The sequence below is a fragment of the Tursiops truncatus genome, chromosome 10, assembly GCF_011762595.2.
Source record: "Tursiops truncatus isolate mTurTru1 chromosome 10, mTurTru1.mat.Y, whole genome shotgun sequence".
Lineage (NCBI taxonomy): Eukaryota > Metazoa > Chordata > Mammalia > Artiodactyla > Delphinidae > Tursiops > Tursiops truncatus.
In genome coordinates, this window is record NC_047043.1 from 38,391,310 (window position 1) to 38,414,041 (window position 22,732).

Genomic DNA, 22,732 nt, shown 5'->3' on the forward strand with positions numbered 1-22,732 from the left:
TAGTGGCTGTATCAATTTACATTCCCACCAACAGTGCAGGAGGGTTCCCTTTTCTCCACACCCTCTGCAGCATTTATTGTTTCTAGATTTTTTTTGATCCACTTTCCTTTTATTTATTTTTTGAATTTTATTTTATTTATTTTTTATACAGTAGGTTCTTATTAGTTATCCATTTTATACATATTAGTGTATATATGTCAATCCCAATTGCCCAATTCATCATACCACCACCGCTCCCCACCGCTTTCCCCCCTTGGTGTCCATACGTTTGTTCTCTATATCTGTGTCTCTATTTCTGCCCTGCAAACCGGTTCATCTGTACCATTTTTCCAGTTTCCACATATATGCGTTAATATACGATATTTGTTTTTCTCTTTCTGACTTACTTCACTCTGTATGACAGTCTCTAGATCCATCCACGTCTCTACAAATGACCCAATTTCTTCCTTTTTATGGCTGAGTAATATTCCATTATATATATGTTCCACATCTTCTTTTTTTTTATATAAATTTATTTATTTATTTACTTATTTTTGCCTGCATTGGGTCTTCGTTGCTGCATGCAGGTTTTCTCTAGTTGTGGCAAGCGGGGGCCACTCCTTGCTGCAGTGCGCAGGCCTCTCACTGTGGTGGCCTCTCTTGTTGCGGAGCATGGGCTCTAGGTGCGCAGGCTTCAGCAGTTGTGGCTCACGGGCTCCAGAGTGCAGGATCAATAGTTGTGGCACACGGGCTTAGCTGCTCCACGGCATGTGGGATCTTCCCAGAGCAGGGCTCAAACCCATGTCCCCTGCATTGGCAGGCGGATTCTTAATCACTCTTAGGGCTAAACTCTAAAGCTATTTGACTTAAAGCTGGAAGCTGGTCCATCAAAGGATGTTAGAAGTACAAAACACAGGTCCTCTCTACACAGCTTCGGATTCAGCAATTAGCTTGAAAAGACTGATGGTCTTGGAGGGTCTCCTGGGGAGGTGGGGTTGGCTGTGGCTCATGCTGGGGCCATAAAAGCTGGTGGCAGGTATACTGGGGATTATTCATCTGCCACCACATCTTCTTTATCCATTCATCTGTCAGTGGGCATTTAGGTTGCTTCCATGACCTGGCTATTGTAAATAGTGCTGCAATGAACATTGGGGTGCATGTGTCTTTTTGAATTATGGTTTCTCAGGGGTCATATGGTAGTTCTATTATAGTTTTTCAAGGAACCTCCATACTGTTCTCTACAGTGGCTCTATGAATTTACATTCCCACCAACAGGGTAGGAGGGTTCCCTTTTCTCCACACTCTCTCCAGCATTTATTGTTTGTAGATATTTTGATGATGGCCATTCTGACTGGTGTGAGGTGATACCTCATTGTGGTTTTGATTTGCATTTCTCTAATGATTAATGATGTTGAGCATTTTTTCATGCATTTGTTGGCCATCTGTATGTCTTCTTTGGAGAAATGTCTATTTAGGTCTTCTGCCCATTTTTGAATTGGGTTGTTTGTTTTTGTGGTATTGAGCTGCATGGGCTGCTTGTATATTTTGGAGATTAATCCTTATCAGTTGCTTCGTTTGCAAATATTTTCTCCCATTCTGAGGGCTGTCCTCTTGTCTTGTTTATGGTTTCCTTTGCTGTGCAAAAGCTTTTAAGTTTCATTAGGTCCCATTTGTTTATTTTTGTTTTCATTTCCCTTTCTCTGGGAGGTGGGTCAAAAAGGATCTTGCTGTGATTTATGTCATAGAGGGTTCTGCCTATATTTTCGTCTAAGAGTTTTATAGTGTCCGGCCTTACATTTAGGTCTTTAATCCATTTTGAGTTTATTTTTGTGTTTGGTGTTAGGGTGTGTTCTAATTTCATTCTTTTACGTGTATCTATCAATTTTTCCCAGCACCACTTACTGAAGAGGCTGTTTTTCCTCCATTGTATATTCTTGCCTCCTTTGTCAAAGATGAGGTGATCATATGTGCATGGGTTTATCTCTGGGCTTTCTATTCTCTTTGGGATCTTTTTTTAGTTGTGACATGTGGACTCTTAGTTGCAGCATGTGGGATCTAGTTTCCTGACCAGGGATTGAACCCAGGCCCCCTGCATTGGGAGCACGGAGTCTTAGCCACTGGACCACCAGGGAAGTCCCCATTCATCTGTTGATGGACATTTGTGTTTTCACATTTTTGCTATTGGGAGTAGTGCTGCTATGAACATTTGTGTACAAGTCTTTGTTTGAACATCTCTTTTCCAGTCTTTGGAATATATACCCTGGAGTGGAATTGCTGAGTCATGTGATAATTCTATATTTAATTTATTGAGAAATCACTAAACTGTTTTCCACAGTGACTTACCATTTTACATTCCCACCAGAAATGTATGAGTATTCCAATTTCTCCACATTTTCACTTATTTTTCAACATTTATTTTCCTTTTTTTAAAAAAATATAGATCTTCCCATGGCACAGCCTGCATGAAGTGGAATCTTAATGTGGTTTTGATTTGCATTTCCCTAGTGGCTAATGGTGTTGAGCATCTTCATGTGCTTGATGCCCTCTTCTGCGTCATCTTTGGAGAAATATTTACTCAAGTCCTTTGCCCATTTTAAAATTGAGCTGTCTTTTTGTTGTTGAGTTGTAAGAGTTCCTTAAACATTCTGGATAGTTGACCCTTGTCTGATAAATGATTTGCAGATGTTGTCTTCCATTCTGTGGGTAGTTTTTTCACTTTCTTGATAATGTACCTTGATGCACAAAAGTTTTAATTTTAATGAAGCGCCATTTATCCAGTCTATGGTTGCTTCTGCTTTTGGTGTCATATCTTATGAAATCCAAGATTATGAAGATTTACTCCTATTTTCTTCTGAGAATTTCAGAATTTTAGCTCTTATGTTTAGGTCTTCCACCCATTTTGAGTTAATTTTTTATCTGGTGTAGGTAAGGTTCAACTTCATCCTTCTTCTTCTTCTTTTTTTTTTTTTGTGGTACGCAGGCCTCTCACTGTTGTGGCCTCTCCTGTTGCAGAGCACAGGCTCCGGATGCGCAGGCTCAGCAGCCATGGCTCACGGGCCCAGCCGCTCCGCGGCATGTGGGATCCTCCTGGACCAGGGCATGAACCCGTGTCCCCTGCATCGGCAGGTGGACTCTCAACCACTGCGCCACCAGGGAAGCCCCAACTTCATTCTTTTGCATGTGGATATCCAGTTTCCCCAGTACCATTTGTTGAAAAGACTGTCCTTTCCCCATTGAATGGTCTTGGCGTTGTTCTCAAAAATCATTTGACCATATGTCCAGGTTTTATTTCTGGGCCGTCTATTCTAATCTGGTCTGTATGTCTGTCCTTGTACCTGGATATGCTTGGTCTCTTATGGGTCATTTTCATCTGATGATAGATTGCTGTGGTGCATGTCCAGTCTTGTGGCTAGGTAGGTCAGACAACACCGAGTTCCTGGTGGGAATCTCAGGCCACATGGTCACCCAGTGTCCTGTGGTGTGGTGTTTACTTTCTGCCAAGGGTCAGGCACAAGCCAGAAACTGTTTCTCAAAAGGCAAATAGTTATCTGCAGAAGAGGGCATAGATTTGCTCCCAAATCCTAGAAGTCTGTGCTGTGATGTTCCTGTTGGTGTTTGCCAGGGCTCTGGACAGCATCCTTACTTGCCATGGGCACTTCAAGTATCATTGAGTCTGCTGGATCAGGCCTAAATGGTAGAGTCACTTGTATAGCAGCCTGAACTTGCTGCAGAGCCTAGTCTTACTTGGTTCCACTTGAAATTGGCAACCTCGTGAGTGACTCTAAATGAGTGTCACAGTAGCAATCTCAGATGTGGTGTATGTTGCCTACCACATCCACAAAGTCCTACAAGTGTTGTGCCTTTTTTCATGATGGGTGGTTTGAGGTACAGCAACTTATTTTTCATCTTGGAGTGGAAAGCTTGACAAGCTCAGACCACTGAAACTCTAGCAACTGCACTGAGGTCACCAGCTGCCCAATTCTTGTAGGGATTATCTGCCATCCTCTAGTTTGCATGTTTTTCTAAGGCATCTAAGGTACTTCCTACTTTCTGCTCATCAAATCCAATGGACATGTGGCCATTTGAGTTCAAACCTCACTCATGGTACAGATTTTGTATCAGTCAGGGTCCAATCAGGCAAAAGAAACCACATAGTAATTTGAACAAAGAGTAGCCGCTGTGCTGCAGGAGCTTGCTGGCAGGAGCACACCAGAGCCAGGAAGGAAGAGGCTTCCTCTTGCATTGTCTCTTTAGCACCCTCTACTGGCAGAACTTAACATTGTGCCAGCCAGCAAAGGAAAAATATTTAAAGGGCCCAGCACCATTTTCTCAGAGTAGGCACTGATGGGCAGATTTGGAACTGAGAGGCTCCAAGTGGATAACTGGCATAGTTTGTCATTTAAATGGATAGTATGGAGCAACTTTTATTTGTTTAAGATGAAGCTAAACAGTTGGGATCTTGCTGTGACAACACAGTGTTTCATTAAGTTAAACAACCCTATCCCTCACCACCACCAATGTCTAGATGTTACAGAGCCACAGAGATGAATAAGAGAGTCTCTGTCCACAGGGGACTTATGTTTTTGGGTTAATAGTCTATTTCAAGGGACTTTTTTTTTAAATTTTATACTCCAAGGTTTTTTTTATTTTATTTTTTATACAGCACGTTCTTATTAGTCATCCATTTTACACACGTCAGTGTACACATGTCAATCCCAATCTCCCAATTCATCACACCACCACCACCACCACCCGCCACTTTAGCCCTTAGTGTCCATACGTTTGTTCTCTACATCTGTGTCTCAGTGTCTGCCCTGCAAACTGTTTCATCTGTACCATTTTTCTAGGTTCCACATATATGAGCTAACACATGATATTTGTTTTTCTCCTTCTGACTTCACTCTGTATGACATTCTATAGGTTCATCACGTCTCTGCATATGACCCAATTCCCTTCCTTTTTATGGCTGAGTACTATTCCATTGTATATATCTACCACATCTTCTTTATCTATTTGTCTGTCGATGGGCATTTAGGTTGCTTCCATGACCTGGCTATTGTAAATAGAGCTGCAGTGAATATTGGGGTGCATGTATCTCTTTGAATTATAGTCTTCTCAGGGTATATGCGCAGTAGTGGGATTGCTGGGTCATATGGTAGCTCTATTTTTAGTTTTTTAAGGAACCTCCATACTGTTCTCCATCATGGCTGTATCAATTTACATTCCCACCAACAGTGCAAGAGGGTTCCCTTCTCTCCACACCCTCTCCAGCATTTGTTGTTTGTAGATTTTCTGATGATGCCCATTCTAACTGGTGTGAGGTAATACCTCATTGTAGTTTTGATTTGCATTTCGCTAATAATTAGTGATGTTGAGTGGCTTTTCATGTGCTTCTTGGCCATCTGTATGTCTTCTTTGGAAGAATGTCTATTTAGGTCTTCTGCCCATTTTTGGATTGGGTTGTTTGTTTTTATAATATTGAGCTGCATGAGCTGTTTATATATTTCAGAGATTAATCCTTTGTTGATTCATTTGCAAATATTTTCTTCCATTCTGAGGGGTGTCTTTTCGTCTTGTTTGTAGTTTCCTTTGCTTTGCAAAAGCTTTTAAGTTTCATTAGGTCCCATTTGTTTATTTTGGTTTTATTTCCATTACTCTAGAAGGTGGATCAAAAAAGATCTTTCTGTGATTTATGTCAAAGAGTGTCCTTCCTATGTTTTCCTCTAAGAGCTTTATAGTGTCCAGTCTTACATTTAGCTCTCTAATCCATTTTGAGTATTTTTTTGTGTATGGTGTTAGGGAGTGCTCTAATTTCATTCTTTTACATGTAGCTGTCCAGTTTTCCCAGCACCACTTATTGAAGAGACTGTCTTTTCTCCATTGTATATCCTTGCCTCCTTTGTCATAGATTAGTTGACCATAGGTGTGTGGGTTTATCTCTGGGCTTTCTATCCTGTTCCATTGATCTATATTTCTGTTTTTGTGCCAGTACCATATTGTCTTGATTACTGTAGCTTTGTAGTATAGTCTGAAGTCAGGGAATCTGATTCCTCCAGCTCCGTTTTTTTCCCTCAAGAATGCTTTGGCTATTCGGGGTCCTTTGTGTCTCCATACAAATTTTAAGATTTTTTGTTCTAGTTCCGTAAAAAATGCCATTGGTAATTTGATACGGATTGCATTGAAACTGTAGATTGCTTTGTGTAATATAGTCATTTTCACGATATTGATTCTTCCAATCCAAGAACATGGTATATCTCTCCATCTGTTTGTATCATCTTTAATTTCTTTCATCAGTGTCTTATAGTTTTCTGCATACAGGGCTTTTGTCTCCCTAGGTAGGTTTATTCCTAGGTGTTTTATTCTTTTTGTTGCAATGGTAAATGGGAGTGTTTCCTTAATTTCTTTTTCAGATTTTTCATCATTAGTGTATAGGAATGCAGGATACTTCTGTGCATTGATTTTGTATCCTGCTACTTTACCAAATTCATTGATTAGCTCTAGTAGTTTTCTGGTGGCATCTTTAGGAATCTCTATATATAGTATCATGTCATCTGCAAACAGTGACAGTTTTACTTCTTCTTTTCCAATTTGTATTCCTTTTATTTCTTTTTCTTCTCTGATTGCTGTGGTTAGGACTTCCAAAACTATGTTGAATAATAGTGGTGAGAGTGGATATCCTTTTCTTGTTCCTGATCTTGGAGGAAGTGCTTTCAGTTTTTCACCATTGAGAATGATGTTTACTGTGGGTTTGTCATATATGGCCTTTATTATGTTGAGGTAGGTTCGCTCTGGGCCCACTTTCTGGAGAGTTTTTATCATAAATGGGTGTTGAATTTTGTCAGAAGCTTTTTCTGCATCTATTCAGATGATCATATGTTTTTTCTTCTTCAATTTGTTATTATGGTGTATCACATTGATTGATTTGCATATATTGAAGAATCCTTGCATCCCTGGGATAAATCCCACTTGATCATGGTGTATGATCCTTTTAATGGGTTCTTGGATTCTGTTTGCTAGTATTTTGTTGAGGATTTTTGCATCTATATTCATCAGTGATATTGATCTGTAATTTTCTTTTTTTGTAGTATATTTGTCTGGTTTTGGTATCTGGGTGATGGTGGCCTCATAGAATGAGTTTGGGAGTGTTCCTTCCTCTGCAATTTTTTGGAAGAGTTTGAGAAGGATAGGTGTTAGCTCTTCTCTAAATGTTTGATAGAATTCACCTGTGAAGCCATCTGGTCCTGGACTTTTGTTTGTTGGAAGATTTTTAATCAGTGTTTCAATTTCAGTGCTTGTGATTGGTCTGTTCGTATTTTCTATTTCTTCCTGGTTCAGTCTTGGAAGGTTATATCTTTCTAAGAATTTGTCCATTTCTTCCAGGTTGTCCATTTTATTGGCATAGAGTTGCTTTTAGTAGTCTCTTAGGATGCTTTGTATTTCTGCAGTGTCTGTTGTAACTTCTCCCTTTTCATTTCTAATTTTATTTGAGTCCTCTCCCTCTTTTTCTTGATGAGTCTGGCTAATGGTTTATCAATTTTGTTTATCTTCTCAAAGAACCAGCTTTTAGTTTTATTGATCTTTGCTATTGTTTTCTTTGTTTCTATTTCATTTATTTCTGCTCTGATCTTTATGATTTCTTTCCTTCTACTAACTTTGGGTTTTGTTTGTTCTTCTTTCTCTAGTTCCTTTAGGTGTAAAGTTAGATTGTTTGAGATTTTTCTTGTTTCCTGAGGTAGGCTTATATTGCTATAAACTTCCCTCTTAGAACTGCTTTTGCTGCATCCCATAGGTTTTGGATCATTGTGTTTTCATTGTAATTTGTCTCTAGGTATTTTTTGATTTCTTCAGTGATCTCATGGTTAGTAACGTACTGTTTGTGTTTTTTACGTTTTTTTCTCTGTAATTGGTTTCTAATCTCATAGTGTTGTGGTCAGAAAAGATGCTTGATATGATTTCAATTTTCTTAAATTTACTGAGGCTTGATGTGACCCAAGATGTGATCTATCCTAGTGAATGTTCTGTACGCACTTGAGAAGAAAGTGTAATGTGCTGTTTTTGGATGGAATGTCCTATAAATATCAATTAAATCAATCTGGTCTATTGTGTCATTTAAAGCTGTGTTTCCTTATTAATTGTCTGTTTGGATGATCTGTCCATTGGTATAAGTGAGGTGTTAGAAGTCCCCCACTATTACTGTGTTACTGTCGATTTCCTCTTTTATAGCTGTTAGCAGTTGCCTTATGTATTGAGGTGCTCCTATGTTGGGTGCATATATATTTATATATCCTCTTGGATTGATGCCTTGATCATTATGTAGTGTCCTTCCTTGTCTCTTGTAACATTCTTTATTTTAAAGTCTATTTTATCTGCTATGAGTATTGCTACTCCAGCTTTCTTTTGATTTCCATTTGCATGGAATATCTTTTTCCATCCCCTCACTTTCAGTCTGTATGTGTCCCTAGGTCTGAAGTGGGTCTCTTGTAGATGGCATATATATGGGTCTTGTTTTTGTATCCATTCAGCCAGCTTGTGTCTTTTGGTTGGAGCATTTAATCCATTCATGTTTAAGGTAATTATCGATATGTATGTTCCTATTACCATTTCCTTAATTGTTTTGGGTTTGTTTTTGTAGGTCCTTTTCTTCTCTTGTGTTTCCCACTTAGAGAAGTTCCTTTAGCATTTGTTGTAGAGCTGCTTTGGTGGTGCTGAATTCTCTGAGCTTTTGCTTGTCTGTAAAGCTTTTGATTTCTCCGTCAAATCTGAGTGAGATCCTTGCTGGGAAGGGTAATCTTGGTTATAGGTTCTTCCCTTTCATCACTTTAAATATGTCATGCCACTCCCTTCTGGCTTGTAGAGTTTCTGCTGAGAAATCAGCTGTTAACCTTATGGGAGTTCCCTTATATGTTATTTGCTGTTTTTCCCTTGCTGCTTTCAATAATTTTTCTTTGTCTTTAATTTTTGCCAATTTGATTACTATGTGTCTCGGCGTGTTTCTCCTTGGATTTATCCTGAATGGGACTCTCTGTGCTTCCTGGACTTGGGTGGCTATTTCCTTTCCCATGTTAGGGAAGGTTTTGACTATAATCTCTTCAAATATTTTCTCGGGTCCTTTCTCTCTCTCTCTTCTCCTTCTGGGACCCCTATAATGTGAATGTTGTTGCATTTAATGTTGTCCCAGGGGTTTCTTAGGCTGTCTTCATTTCTTTTCATTCTTTTTTCTTTGTTCTGTTCTGCAGCAGTGAATTCCACCATTCTGTCTTCCAGGTCACTTATCCATTCTTCTGCCTCAGTTATTCTGCTATCGATTCCTTCAGGTGTATTTTTCATTTCAGTTGTTGTATTTTTCATCTCAGTTTGTTTGTTCTTTAATTCTTCTAGGTCTTTGCTAAACATTTCTTGCATCTTCTCGATCTTTGTCTCCATTCTTTTTCGGAGGTCCTAGATCATCTTCACTATCATTATTCTGAATTCTTTTTCTGGAAGGTTGCCTATCTCCACTTCATTTAGTTGTTTTCCTGGGGTTTTATCTTGTCCCTTCATCCGGTACATAGCCCTCTTCCTTTTCATCTTGTCTATCTTTCTGTGAATGTGGTTTTTGTTCCACGGGCTGCAGGATTGTAGTTCTTCTTTCTTCTGCTGTGTGCCCTCTGGTGGATGAGGCTATCTAAGAGGCTTGTGCAAGTTTCCCAATGGGAGGGACTGGTGGTGGGTAGAGCTGGATATTGCTCTGGTGGTCAGACCTCAGTAAACTTTAATCTGCTTGCCTACTGATGGGTGGGGCTGGGTTCCCTCCCTGTTGGTTGTTTGGCCTGAGGCGACCCAACACAGTAGCCTACCCGGGCTCTTTGGTGGGGCTAATGGCAGACTCTGGGAGGGTTCATGCCAAGGAGTACTTCCCAGAGCTTCTGCTGCCAGTGTACTTGTCCTCACGGTGAGACACAGCCACCCCCCGCCTCTGCAGGAGAACCTCCAACACTAGCAGGTAGGTCTGGTTCAGTCTCCTATGGGGTCACTGCTCCTTCCCCTGGGTCCCGATGCACACACTACTTGGTGTGTGCGCTCCAAGAGTGGAGTCTCTGTTTCCCCCAGTCCTGTCGAAGTCCTGCAATCAAATCCCGCTAGCCTTCAAAGTCTGATTCTCTAGGAATTCCTCCTCCTGTTGCCGGACCCCCAGGTTGGGAAGCCTCACGTGGGGCTCAGAACTTTCACTCCAGTGGGTGGGCTTTTGTGGTATAAGTGTTCTCCAGTTTGTGAATCACCCACCCAGCAGTTATGGGATTTGATTTTATTGTGATTGCGCCCCTCCTACCGTCTCACTGTGGCTTCTCCTTTGTCTTTGGATGTGGGGTATCTTTTTTGGTGAGTTCCAGTGTCTTCTTGTCAATAATAGTTCAGCAGTTAGTTGTGATTCCAGTGCTTTCGCAAGAGGGAGTCAGAGCACGTCCTTCTACTCCGCCATCTTGAACCAGTCTCTCAAGGGACTTTTAACAGTTCCTTTGCCTATTTCATTCTTGCCCTTTGAAGTAAAATAATCTAAAAAGTGCTTCCTTTGGTAAATTAAGAGTGCCTCACCACTGTGTGATGGTGTGTATTTTATATTTGTTGTACCTTGCATTTCTTTTTACCATACCCCTTGACTCTATTCATCTCTTTATCTCAATCTGCATAGAAAATGATATACTGTTGCTATCAGTGATCCCCTAAACCCTCGAACTGTCATTGGCCCCTAAACAAAGATAAATAATATCCTCTAGGAAATTTAGGGACCTAACTTTTTTTTTGTTTAATTTTTATTGGAGTATAGTTGATTTACAATATTGTGTTAGTTTCCGCTGTACAGCAAAGTGAATCAGTTATACATATACATATATCCACTCTTTTTTAGATTATTTTCCCATATAGGTCATTACAGAGTATTAAGAAGAGTTCCCTGTGCTATACAGTGGGTCCTTGTTAGCTATCTATTTTATATATACTATTGTGTATATGTCAATCCCCATCTCCCAATTTATCACCCTGCACCACCGCTGCTTTCCTCCTGGTAACCATAAGTTTGTTTTCTACAGCTGTGACTCTATTTCTGTTTTGTAAATAGGTTCATTTGTACCATTTTTTTAGATTCCACATATAAGCGGTATCATATGATGTTTGTTTTTCTCTGTCTGACTTCACTCAGTATGACACTCTCTAGGTCCATCAGTGCAAATGATATTATTTCGTTCTTTTTTTTTTTTTGCGGTACGCGGGCCTCTCACTGCTGTGGCCTCTCCCGCAGCAGAGCAACAGGCTCCGGACGCGCAGGCTCACTGGCCATGGCTCATGGGCCCAGCCTCTCCACGGCATGTGGGATCTTCCCAGACTGGGGCACGAACCCGTGTCCCCTGCATCGGCAGGCGGACTCCCAACCACTGCGCCACCAGGGAAGCCCCTATTTCGTTCTTTTTTTATGGCTGAGTAAAATATTCTGCTGTATATATATATATATATATATATATATATATATGACATCTTCTTTATCCATTCCTCTGTCAATAGACATTTAGGTTTATTCCATGTCCTGGCTAGTGTAAATAGTGCTGCAGTTGAACATTGGGGTGCATATATCATTTTGAATTATGGTTTTCTCTGGATATACGTCTAGGAGTGGAATTGCTGGATCATATGGTAGCTCTATTTTTAGTTTTTAAAGGAACCTCCATTACTATTTTCCATAACTTCTTGATCCTTAAAAGACATAGGCTGGGATGTCTTTGGCTAAAGGGATTGTCCATTAGAGAAAGTTTAGGGCTCTGAACAGAAAGCAACTTCTCCTTTGACTTTCTTTCCTGGGCAGATCTTGCTGTCACTGCTATTACCACGCCAGAACCGCCTAAGAAGTGAGATTGAAGAAGGCCTGGACATGAACCTCCTTAGGCAGGAAGCAGAACACGGAGCCCTGAATGTCCCTCGTCTCTCTAAGTACATTCTCAACATGATGACTCTGCTGTGTGCGCCAATTCGAGATGAAGCAGTGCAGAAACTAGAGAACATCACAGACCCTGTTCGGTTACTGAGGTGTGAAACTCGACCAGTTTCTTGAAACCTGCCTCAGCCCCTGGGCCGGGCACAGCTGGGCCGGACACTGGGTCACAGCCTCTGTCTTGGCTGGCTCTTCCCTACTGAAGACCTGACTAACTCCTCTTTTCTCTGGTCTATTAGCTTTTCTTTTCCAAAGATGGCCTTAGATTGATTGCCCCCTATACACCATCCTACCATAAATCATGTGAGAGAGTACTCTGCCTCTTTTTAGGAGCGGAAAGTTTCTTCCTCAGATGGGGGTGGCAGAAGGAATAGTTAATCTAAGCCAGAAAGACTTCCCCCCACCAAAGCATTTACTTATTGAGGAGGAGGAGATCTTGAATCTTCGTCCCAAGGCCTCCGTGTTGTAGGAGCTGAAGATAATTACGCACTCTTCCTGTCACAGGCCTCCTCGATCACACTACCAAGTGGCTGACCCGAGCGGCGGCAGACCTCTCCACGCCGCCGCCTAGTTGCCCTGACTCTCCCGACTCCTCCAGTGTGGTTTGCCCCTCTCCAAGTGAGGCAGCCAACAGCCCGGAGCCCCTCAACCCCAAAATGGTGCTGTCCCAGGGCTTCCTGAACCTCCTCCTCTGGGACCCCGAAGATGAAGAGTTCCCTGAGGTAGGACTGTGGGGGGCCTTGCCTTGTTGTCTGGGACTGAGGACTTGCATGGGGACCTTCCTCTCCTGACCCACTCTGCCTGCTTCCCCAGACCCTGCTGATGGACAGAGCCCAGCTGCAGGAGCTGGGGGCCCAGCTGCGCCAGTTAACCATCCTGGCCTCGGTCTTGCTAGTGGCCAGCAGCTTCTCTGGCAGTGTTCTGTTTGGCTCGCCTCAGCTTGTGGATAAGCTGAAACGCATAACCAAAGCCCTGATGGAGGAGTTGAAGTCCAGGTGAGTTGCATAGGTCTTTTTTAGAGTAACGACAGGTGATATGAAGGCACAGGCAGGTAATGAAGGATGCCTTACGTTCCACAACAAACCACAGAAAGGCCCTTTGGAATCATTCACAAAGATTGTTGGTATCTTTCCATACGTGGCCTTGGGGCTTGTAACAAAGAAAAATAAAACTTCCTTCCAGAAGTGTAGCGTGGAGGATAGTTTCCTATAAAATGATTCACTAGCTTGCTCGCTACAGAAGAGTCTTTATCTAGTTGAGTGGGCTGGTCGTACGTATCTCCAGGAGTCGACCAGTCAGCAATGTTGATTGAATATCACTGAGCGCAGGGTGTCACACCAAAGGAAAAAGCGGAATCAGAAGGCCAGGTTTGTCATTGTAATTGGTGAGAGTATGACAGATGACCATGGAAAATGTCCAAGAAAGTGTTAAAAGTGTGCATACATGAATAAACCCCATGGGGCTGAAGAATGCTGAGTGGATACGAAATCCTTGTCCAGAGTTGATTTTATAGTTTATCTTGTTTTCTAAGAAGAAGAACACGGTATCATACAGAGAAAGAAGTCAGTATCTGGAGGGTAACAGTGAAGACACTGACCCTGCCCACTGGGCTCTGTGCTTCCAGGGCCTGGGGTGAGGGCAGAAGGGTGGCTGGGCATCTCCCTCACATGGGCCCAACTTCTGGTGTGGAGCTTCGGGGCTCAGGGCCACCCCTGGGTACCAGCTTAGTCTCCTTCACGGTCTAGGCCTGAGGAGGAGGCTATGCTGACTGTGAGTGAACAGGTGTCTCAGGAAATCCATCAGAGCCTCCAGAACATGGGCCTTGCTGCTCTGAGCAGCGACAACACAGCATCGCTGATGGGAGAGCTCCAGAACATCACCAAGAAGGAGAACTGTGTCCACAGTGTCATTGGTGAGCGTGCCTGTGGGGTGGTGGGAATGCTGAGGGGAGAGCCAGTCCCTACCCTGGAAGGTGCTTACTGAACCATTTAACCATAAAGGGCATGATGATTGGGCAAGTCACTGTGTAGGTTTTAGTTGTTGTATAATGCTGGGTTGAAAATATATCCCTTTTAGTTTAAAGACTGACTCTATGGTTGAAGGAAGATTTGTACCGGGAATTCATGGCTTCTAGGTGTGGCATACTGTCCAGCCAATGTGGTTAAGTCATCCCTGGCCTTCTGGGTCATTTTTGGCTGCAGTCTAAGACATGTGACACCCACTCCCTGCCAACAAGAAGTTGATGCTGAATTAGGCTGGAGGACATGTTCCCAAAGCAGGGGTTTCCCCTGTCCCATGTTGGAATGGTGGCCATGAACTTGACCTTGCTCTTAACCTCAGCCATCTGAAGGGTCAGTCAAAGATCCTCCTGTTATGTCAAATACCAGGATTTAACTGATGAATACTTAAGGAATCTTTTGACTAGAAATGTGCTAGCCCACTAGTTTTGGATCTTTGCTTTGTCCGTGGGAGTTAGGTAGCAGCCCCCTTCCCAAACAAAACAAATTTCCTTATGTCTAGGTGCGTGGGTAGGTCAGTGACTATCTCAGTTAACTTTGAACTTGGGTGAGTAGAGTGCAGGGGGCAGTGTTTCTCCCTGAAAGTTGTTTGTTCTTTCCCTTCTCACTGTCTATTTCTGCTCACAGGTCAGCGGATCCACTTGTTCCTCAAATGCTGTTTGGTTCTTGGTGTGCAGCGGTCTCTGCTAGACCTCCCTGGAGGCCTTACCCTCCTTGAGGCAGAGCTGGCAGAACTGGGCCAAAAGTTTGTCAACTTAACGCACCACAATCAGCAGGTGTTTGGCCCCTTCTACATGGAGATCTTAAAAACCCTCATCCCCCCAGCCCAGGCACTGGAGACAGAAGTGGGGTCTCTCTGATGACACTGGCTCCAAGCCCTGGTACCTTGGACCCAGGAGAGAAGCCCATCATTCTCTTGGGGTGACATCACCAGTGACCAGCAGAGCAGCAAGCCCTCTCCCCGTCTGCAGCCAGTACACTACGCTGCAGTGACCAAGCATGTAAACACTGGCTGGCCCAAACTCATTCACTAATAAACTTCTGAACTGCAAGCAAACGCCATGCTTCCTGAGCGGCAGTTGTGGCCAGGCCCTGTGTCCTCTGCCCCCACTAGTGAGCAGCCGGCAGGCCCTGGTTTTTCCTCCAGGTGCTGCCTTCAGCACGCAAAGCTGAGAAGCCAAGACACGCAGGTACCATAACATTATATAACATTTTCTCTGAGGGTAAAGCATTTCTCTGAGGGCTCTGAGAATTCTGTGGAATTATCCAAAATGTGAGTATATTTCTGGAAGTCAGAAATTGGTTTTGTCTAATTCAGTTCTCAGGATTGGGTGTGATTGAAAAAAGTTATTAGAAACCTCATTTCCAGGACCAAATTCCCCTGAAGGTTTCAAATGATGCCACAAGAGGTCAGGAAGAGTGAGAGCCTCAGCTTTCTCTTCTGTTGCAGGGGTTCTGAAGCAGGGCGCTAGCTGGGGCCAGGTGACAATGGATGTTGGCTCATAGCGGGCGTCCTGCTGAGGACAGGTCCAAGTTCCTGTGCTCTCTCTCTCTCTCAGGTGTCCAGAGTTCAGTCTTGGCCAGTTGGATCATTGACTGGTTTGGTCAAGTTTATCCTTAGTCCTGTTCTCTAGCTGAGTGGCTGAGTAAGTCTCCTGTTCCTTCCTCTCTAAGCTTAGAAGCCCCTGTTCTTCCCGACAGAGGCCATGTGGGCATCCCAGTGTGGAACACCCTCCACCCTTCTTCCCACTTCCAGACTGGGACTGTCCCTGGCAGTTGTGGCTGTGAGCTCTGCTGTTGGCATCACAAATGAGAGCTGTTTTAGGAAGGACCTGGGCTTGTCTCCTGGGCTTGTTGAGATCCAGCCCCTCATTCTCGGGCAGACCGCAGCAGACCAGCCCTGACCTAGGACGGCTGAAATGAGGAAATGTTCCCTTCACATTTGGCCCTTTGTTGGTAATGGATAAGAGAGAAAATGGAAACTCACTTTCTGCTCTCAAGATAGGGCGAAGACAATCAATGTTCTCACCATTTCAGGAGATGGAGGGAGCTGAATATAGGAAGAACATCTAGGAAGTCTAGGAAGAACATCTGAAGGGGGATTTGAGTTCCATTAGCCCAGGATTTCTCCTGATTGACTTCCTTTTTTAGAGAGTAGAGCCTAGATGGGTGACAGAGCCAGGCCAACAGTGGACCTTTACTGTGACCAGAAAAGCTGGAGGGCCTGGATCGTTCAGTTTCCAATCTTGTAGCTGGACATCCTCGAGATGGGGAAGCCCAGAAAAAGGATGTGTTTCATAGACAGTGAGGCTTGCCTAGATGGAGTCTCTGATTTGCAACTATTTGAATTTGTTAAAAATCCATATTTTGGAAGCCTCCTTATCTTAGAGGCAGAAGTGCTCTGAAGGGGTTCCTGAGAAGAGGACTGCCTGGTTGGTGGGTGCAGATACTGGGCTGACAATAGAACTTTGCTTTGCACTTCATAATTAAAATCCGCAACGATTGATTTCTTAGAAATTTTGAGTTGATTTTCTTGTGCTTCCATGTGGAGGAGACAGGGATCCTGACCTCAACAAAGAAAGATAGCTCCATTCAATCCTGTCCACAGTTTGAGGGATATATACTTTGATTTGCGGTAAAATACACATAATACAGAAATGTACCATTAGTGACATTTTGTACACTCACAATGTTGTGCAGCTATCACTAGTGTCTAGTTGCAGAAATCAAAAATCAGTTCATTGGGCTGAAATCAGAGTGTTGGCAGGGCCACATTTCCTATGGAGGCTCTAGGGGAGAATCCGTTCCTTGCCTCTTTCAGTTGCTTTTTTTTTAATTGCTGGTATTTCATTACCTGTGGCTGCATTAGTCTAGTCTAGGCCTCCATGGTCACCTCAGGGTCCCATGGTCGTCATCTGTGTGTATCTAATCTCCCTCTGCCTCTCTCTTATAAGGATATTTCTGATTGGATTTAGGGCCCACTCACATAATCCAGGATAATCTCCCCATTTTAAGATCAACTTAATCACCTAGGTAATTGTTATGGGTTGTGTCTCCCCCACTCCCCGCCCCCAAATTCATATGTTGAAGTCCTAACCCCCAGTACCTCACAATGTGACCTCATTTGTAAATAGGGTCATTATAGATGTACTTAGTTAATGTGAGGTTATACTGGAATTGTGTGGGACCCTGATCCAATCTGACTGGTGTCCTTATGAAAAGACATGTGTCACATGAAGAGACAGACACATACAGAAGTACAGCAATGTGAAGAATCAGGGAGAATGCCGTCTACTTCAGGCTACCAGAAGCTAGAAAAGAGGAATGCGACAGATTCTCCCTCAGAGCCTTAGAAGAAACCAACTCTGCTGACACCCTGATTTCAGACTTGTACCTCAGATAAAACAAATGTATTATCTGTTTAAGCCACCCAGTTTGTGGTGCTTTGTTGCAGTAGCCCTAGGAAACGAAAACAGTAAGATTTACAGGTTCTAGTAATTAGGACCTAATACCTTTGGGTGGCCATTATTCAGTCTTCTACAAAGAAAGAATCTGTTTCCTTGACTTTTCCAGCTTCTAGAGACTGTGCACATTCCTTGGCTGGTAGCCCCTTCCTCCAGCTTCTAAGACCGTCCCTAAACCATTGCTTTCATCATGTCTCCTCTCTTACTTTGACCCTCCTCCCTCCCTTTTTTTTTTTTTTAAGCATCTTTATTGGAGTATAATTGCTTTACAATGTTGTGTTAGTTTCTGCTGTATAACAAAGTGAATCAGCTATACATATACATATATCCCCACATCTCCTCCCTCTTGCGTCTCCCTCCCACCCTCCCTATCCCACCCCTCTAGGTGGTCACAAGGCACTGAGCTGATCTCCCTGTACTATGCAGCTGCTTCCCACTAGCTATCTATTTTACATTTGGTAGTGTATATATGTCCATGCCACTCTCTCACTTCATCCCAGCTTACCCTTCCCCCTCTCCATGTCCTCAAGTCCATTCTCTACATCCGTGTCTTTATTCCTGTCCTGCCCCTAGGTTCCTCAGAACCATTTTTTAAAATAGATTCCATATATGTGTGTTAGCATACCATATTTGTTTTTCTATTCTGACTTAATTCACTCTGAATGACAGACTCTAGGTCCATCCACCTCACTACAAATAACACAATTTCATTTCTTTTTATGGCTGAGTAATATTCCATTGTATACATGTGCCACATCTTTATCCATTCCTCTGTCGATGGACACTTAGGTTGCTTCCATGTCCTGGCTACTGTAAATAGTGCTGCAGTGAACATTGTGGTACATGACTCTTTCTGAATTATGGTTTTCTCAGGGTATATGCTCAGTAGTGGGATTGCTGGGTCATATGGTAGTTCTATTTGTAGTTTTTTAAGGAACCTCCATACTGTTCTCTACAGTGGCTCTATGAATTTACATTCCCACCAACAGGGCAGGAGGGTTCCCTTTTCTCCACACTCTCTCCAGCATTTATTGTTTGTAGATTTTTTGATGATGGCCATTCTGACCGGTGTTAGGTGATACCTCATTGTGGTTTTGATTTGCATTTCTCTGATGATTAGTGATGTTGAGCATGTTTTCATGCATTTGTTGGCCATCTGTATGTCTTCTTTGGAGAAGTGTCTATTTAGGTCTTCTGCCCATTTTTGGATTGAGTTGTTTGTTATTGTGATATTGAGCTGCATGGGCTGCTTGTATATTTTGGAGATTAATCCTTTGTCAGTTTCTTCGTTTGCAAATATTTTCTCCCATTCTGAAGGATGTCTTTTCATCTTGTTATGGTTTCCTTTGCTGTGCAAAAGCTTTTAAGTTTCATTAGGTCCCATTTGTTTATTTTTGTTTTTATTTCCCTTATTCTAGGAGGTGGGTCAAAAAAGATCTTGCTGTGATTTATGTCATGGAGTGTTCTGCCTATGTTTTCCTCTAAGAGTTTGATACTTTCTGGCCTTACATTTAGGTCTTTAATCCATTTTGAGTGTATTTTTGTGTATGGTATTAGGGAGTGTTGTAATTTCATTCTTTTACATGTAGCTGTCAAGTTTTCCCAGCACCATTTATTGAAGAGGCTATCTTTTCTCCACTGTATAGTCTTGCCTCCTTTATCAAAGATAATGACCATAGGAGCATGGGTTTATGTCTGGACCTTCTATCCTGTTCCACTGATCTATATTTCTGTTTTTGTGCCAGTACCATACTGTCTTTACTTTAGTTTTGTAGTATAGTCTGAAGTCGGGGAGTCTGATTCCTCCAGCTCTGTATTTCTTTCTTAAGATTGCTTTGGCTGTTCGGGGTCTTTTGTGTTTCCATACAAATTGTGAAATTTTTTGTTCTACTTCTGTGAAAAATGCCATTGGGAGTTTGATAGGGATTGCATTGAATCTGTAGATTGCTTTGGGTAGTATAGTCATTTTCACAATTTTTTTTTTACATCTTTATTGGAGTATAATTGCTTTACAATGGTGTGTTAGTTTCTGCTTTATAACAAAGTGAATCAGTTATACATATGTTCCCCTATCTCTTCCCTCTTGCATCTCCCTTCCTCCCACCCTCCCTATCCCACCCCTCCAGGCGGTCACAAAGCACTGAGCTGATCTCCCTGTGCTATGTGGCTGCTTCACACTAGCTATCTACCTTACGTTTGGTAGTGTATATATGTCCATGCCTCTCTCTCACTTTGTCACAGCTTACCCTTCCCCCTCCCCATATCCTCCAGCCCATTCTCTAGTAGGTCTGTGTCTTTATTCCTGTCTTACCCCTAGGTTCTTCATGACATTTTTTTTTTCTTAAATTCCATATATATGTGTTAGCATATGGTATTTGTCTTTCTCCTTCTGACTTACTTCACTCTGTGTGACACACTCTAGGTCTATCCACCTCATTACAAATAGCTCAATTTCGTTTCTTTTTATGGCGAGTAATATTCCATTGTATATATGTGCCACATCTTCTTTATCCATTCATCCGATGATGGACACTTAGGTTGTTTCCATCTCCGGGCTATTGTAAATAGAGCTGCAATGAACATTTTGGTACATGACTCTTTTTGAATTATGGTTTTCTTAGGGTATATGCCCAGTAGTGGGATTGCTGGGTCATATGGTAGTTCTATTTGTAGTTTTTTAAGGAACCTCCATACTGTTCTCCATAGTGGCTGTACCAATTCACATTCCCACCAGCAGTGCAAGAGTGTTCCCTTTTCTCCACACCCTCTCCAGCATTTATTGTTTCTAGATTTTTTGATGATGGCCATTCTGACTGGTGTGAGATGGTATCTCATTGTAGTTTTGATTTGCATTTCTCTAATGATTAATAATGTTGAGCATTCTTTCATGTGTTTGTTGGCAGTGTGTATCTTCTTTGGAGAAATGTCTATTTAGGTCTTCTGCCCATTTTTGGATTGGGTTGTTTGTTTTTTTGTTATTGAGCTGCATGAGCTGCTTATAAATTTTGGAGATTAATCCTTTGTCAGTTGCTTCATTTCCAAATATTTTCTCCCATTCTGAGGGGTGTCTTTTGGTCTTGTTTATGGTTTCCTTTGCTGTGCAAAAGCTTTGAAGTTTCATTAGGTCCCATTTGTTTATTTTTGTTTTTATTTCCATTTCTCTAGGAGGTGGGTCAAAAAGGATCTTGCTGTGATTTATGTCATAGAGTGTTCTGCCTATGTTTTCCTCTAAGAGTTTGATAGTTTCTGGCCTTACATTTAGGTTTTTAATCCATTTTGAGCTTATTTTTATGTATGGTGTTAGGGGGTGATCTAATCTCATACTTTTACATGTACCTGTTCAGTTTTCCCAGCACCACTTATTGAAGAGGCTGTCCTTTCTCCACTGTACATTCCTGCCTCCTTTATCAAAGGTAAGGTGACCATATGTGCATGGGTTTATCTCTGGGCTTTCTATCCTGTTCCATTGATCTGTCTTTCTGTTTTTGTGCCAGTACCATACTGCCTTGATTACTGTAGCTTTGTAGTATAGTCTGAAGTCAGGGAGCCTGATTCCTCCAGCTCCGTTTTTTGTTCTCAAGATTGCTTTGGCTATTCGGGGTCTTTTGTGTTTCCATACGAATTGTGAATTTTTTTGTTCTAGTTCTGTGAAGAATGCCAGTGGTAGTTTGATAGGGATTGCATTGAATCTGTAGATTGCTTTGGGTAGTAGAGTCATTTTCACAATGTTGATTCTTCAAGTTCAAGAACATGGTATATCTCTTCATCTATTTGTATCATCTTTAATTTCTTTCATCAGTGTCTTATAATTTTCTGCATACAGGTCTTTTGTCTCCTTAGGTAGGTTTATTCCTAGATATTTTATTCTGTTTGTTGCAGTGGTAAATGGGAGTGTTTTCTTGATTTCACTTTCAGATTTTTCATCATTAGTGTATAGGAATGCCAGAGATTTCTGTGCATTAATTTTGTATCCTGCTATTTTACCAAATTCATTGATTAGCTCTAGTAGTTTTCTGGTAGCATCTTTAGGATTCTCTGTGTATAGTATCATGTCATCTGCAAACAGTGACAGCTTTACTTCTTCTTTTCTGATTTGGATTCCTTTTATTTCCTCTTCTTCTCTGACTGCTGTGGCTAAAACTTCCAAAACTATATTGAATAAGAGTGGTGAGAGTGGGCAACCTTGTCTTGTTCCTGATCTTAGTGGAAATGCTTTCGGTTTTTCACCATCGAGGACGATGTTGGCTGTGGGTTTGTCATATATGGCCTTTATTATGTTGAGGAAAGTTCCCTCTATGCCTACTTTCTGGAGGGTTTTTATCATAAATGGGTGTTGAATTTTGTCGAAAGCTTTCTCTGCATCTATTGAGATGATCATGTGGTTTTTCTCCTTCAGTTTGTTAATATGGTTTATCACGTTGATTGATATTTGTATATTGAAGAATCCTTGCATTCCTGGAATAAACCCCACTTGATCATGGTGTATGATCCTTTTAATGTGCTGTTGGATTCTGTTTGCTAGTATTTTGTTGAGGATTTTTGCATCTATATTCATCAGTGATATTGGCCTGTAGTTTTCTTTCTTTGTGACATCTTTGTCTGGTCTTGGTATCAAGGTGATGGTGGCCTCGTAGAATGAGTTTGGGAGTGTTCCTCCCTCTGCTGTGTTTTGGAAGAGTTTGAGAAGGATAGGTGTTAGCTCTTCTCTAACTGTTTGATAGAATTTGCCTGTGAAGCCATCTGGTCCTGGGCTTTTGTTTGTTGGAAGATTTTTAATCACAGTTTCAATTTCAGTGCCTGTGATTGGTCTGTTCATATTTTCTATTTCTTCCTGATTCAGTCTTGGCAGGTTGTGCATTTCTAAGAATTTGTCCATTTCTTCCAAGTTGTCCATTTTATTGGCATAGAGTTGCTTGTAGTAATCTCTTATGATCTTTTGTATTTCTGCAGTGTCAGTTGTTACTTCTCCTTTTGCATTTCTAATTCTGTTGATTTGAGTGTTCTCCCTTTTTTCCTTGATGAGTCTGGCTAATGGTTTATCAATTTTGTTTATCTTCTTAAAGAATCAGCTTTTAGTTTTATTGATCTTTGCTATCGTTTCCTTCATTTCTTTTTTATTTATTTCTGATCTGATTTTTATGATTTCTTTCCTTCAGCTAACTTTGGGCTATAAACTTCCCTCGTAGAACTGCTTTTGCTGCATCCCATAGCTTTTGGGTCATCGTATCTCCATTGTCATTTGTTTCTAGGTATTTTTTGATTTCCTCTTTGATTTCTTCAGTGATCACTTCGTTATTAAGTAGTGTATTGTT

General features: G+C 41.8%; 1 protein-coding gene across 1 annotated transcript in view; it reads left to right on the forward strand.

Annotated features, from left to right (window-relative positions):
- Positions 1 to 15,194, forward strand: part of TCP11 (t-complex 11) — a 29,228-nt gene extending 14,034 nt beyond the window's left edge. Inside the window, exons 5-9 of the mRNA XM_073810220.1 lie at positions 11,813 to 12,035; positions 12,443 to 12,660; positions 12,752 to 12,933; positions 13,684 to 13,850; positions 14,584 to 15,194. Of these exons, the coding sequence (XP_073666321.1) occupies positions 11,813 to 12,035; positions 12,443 to 12,660; positions 12,752 to 12,933; positions 13,684 to 13,850; positions 14,584 to 14,816 (1,023 nt within the window). The 3' untranslated portion in view covers positions 14,817 to 15,194. The remainder of the gene's footprint in view (positions 1 to 11,812; positions 12,036 to 12,442; positions 12,661 to 12,751; positions 12,934 to 13,683; positions 13,851 to 14,583) is intronic.
- The last annotated feature ends 7,538 nt before the right edge of the window (positions 15,195 to 22,732 follow it).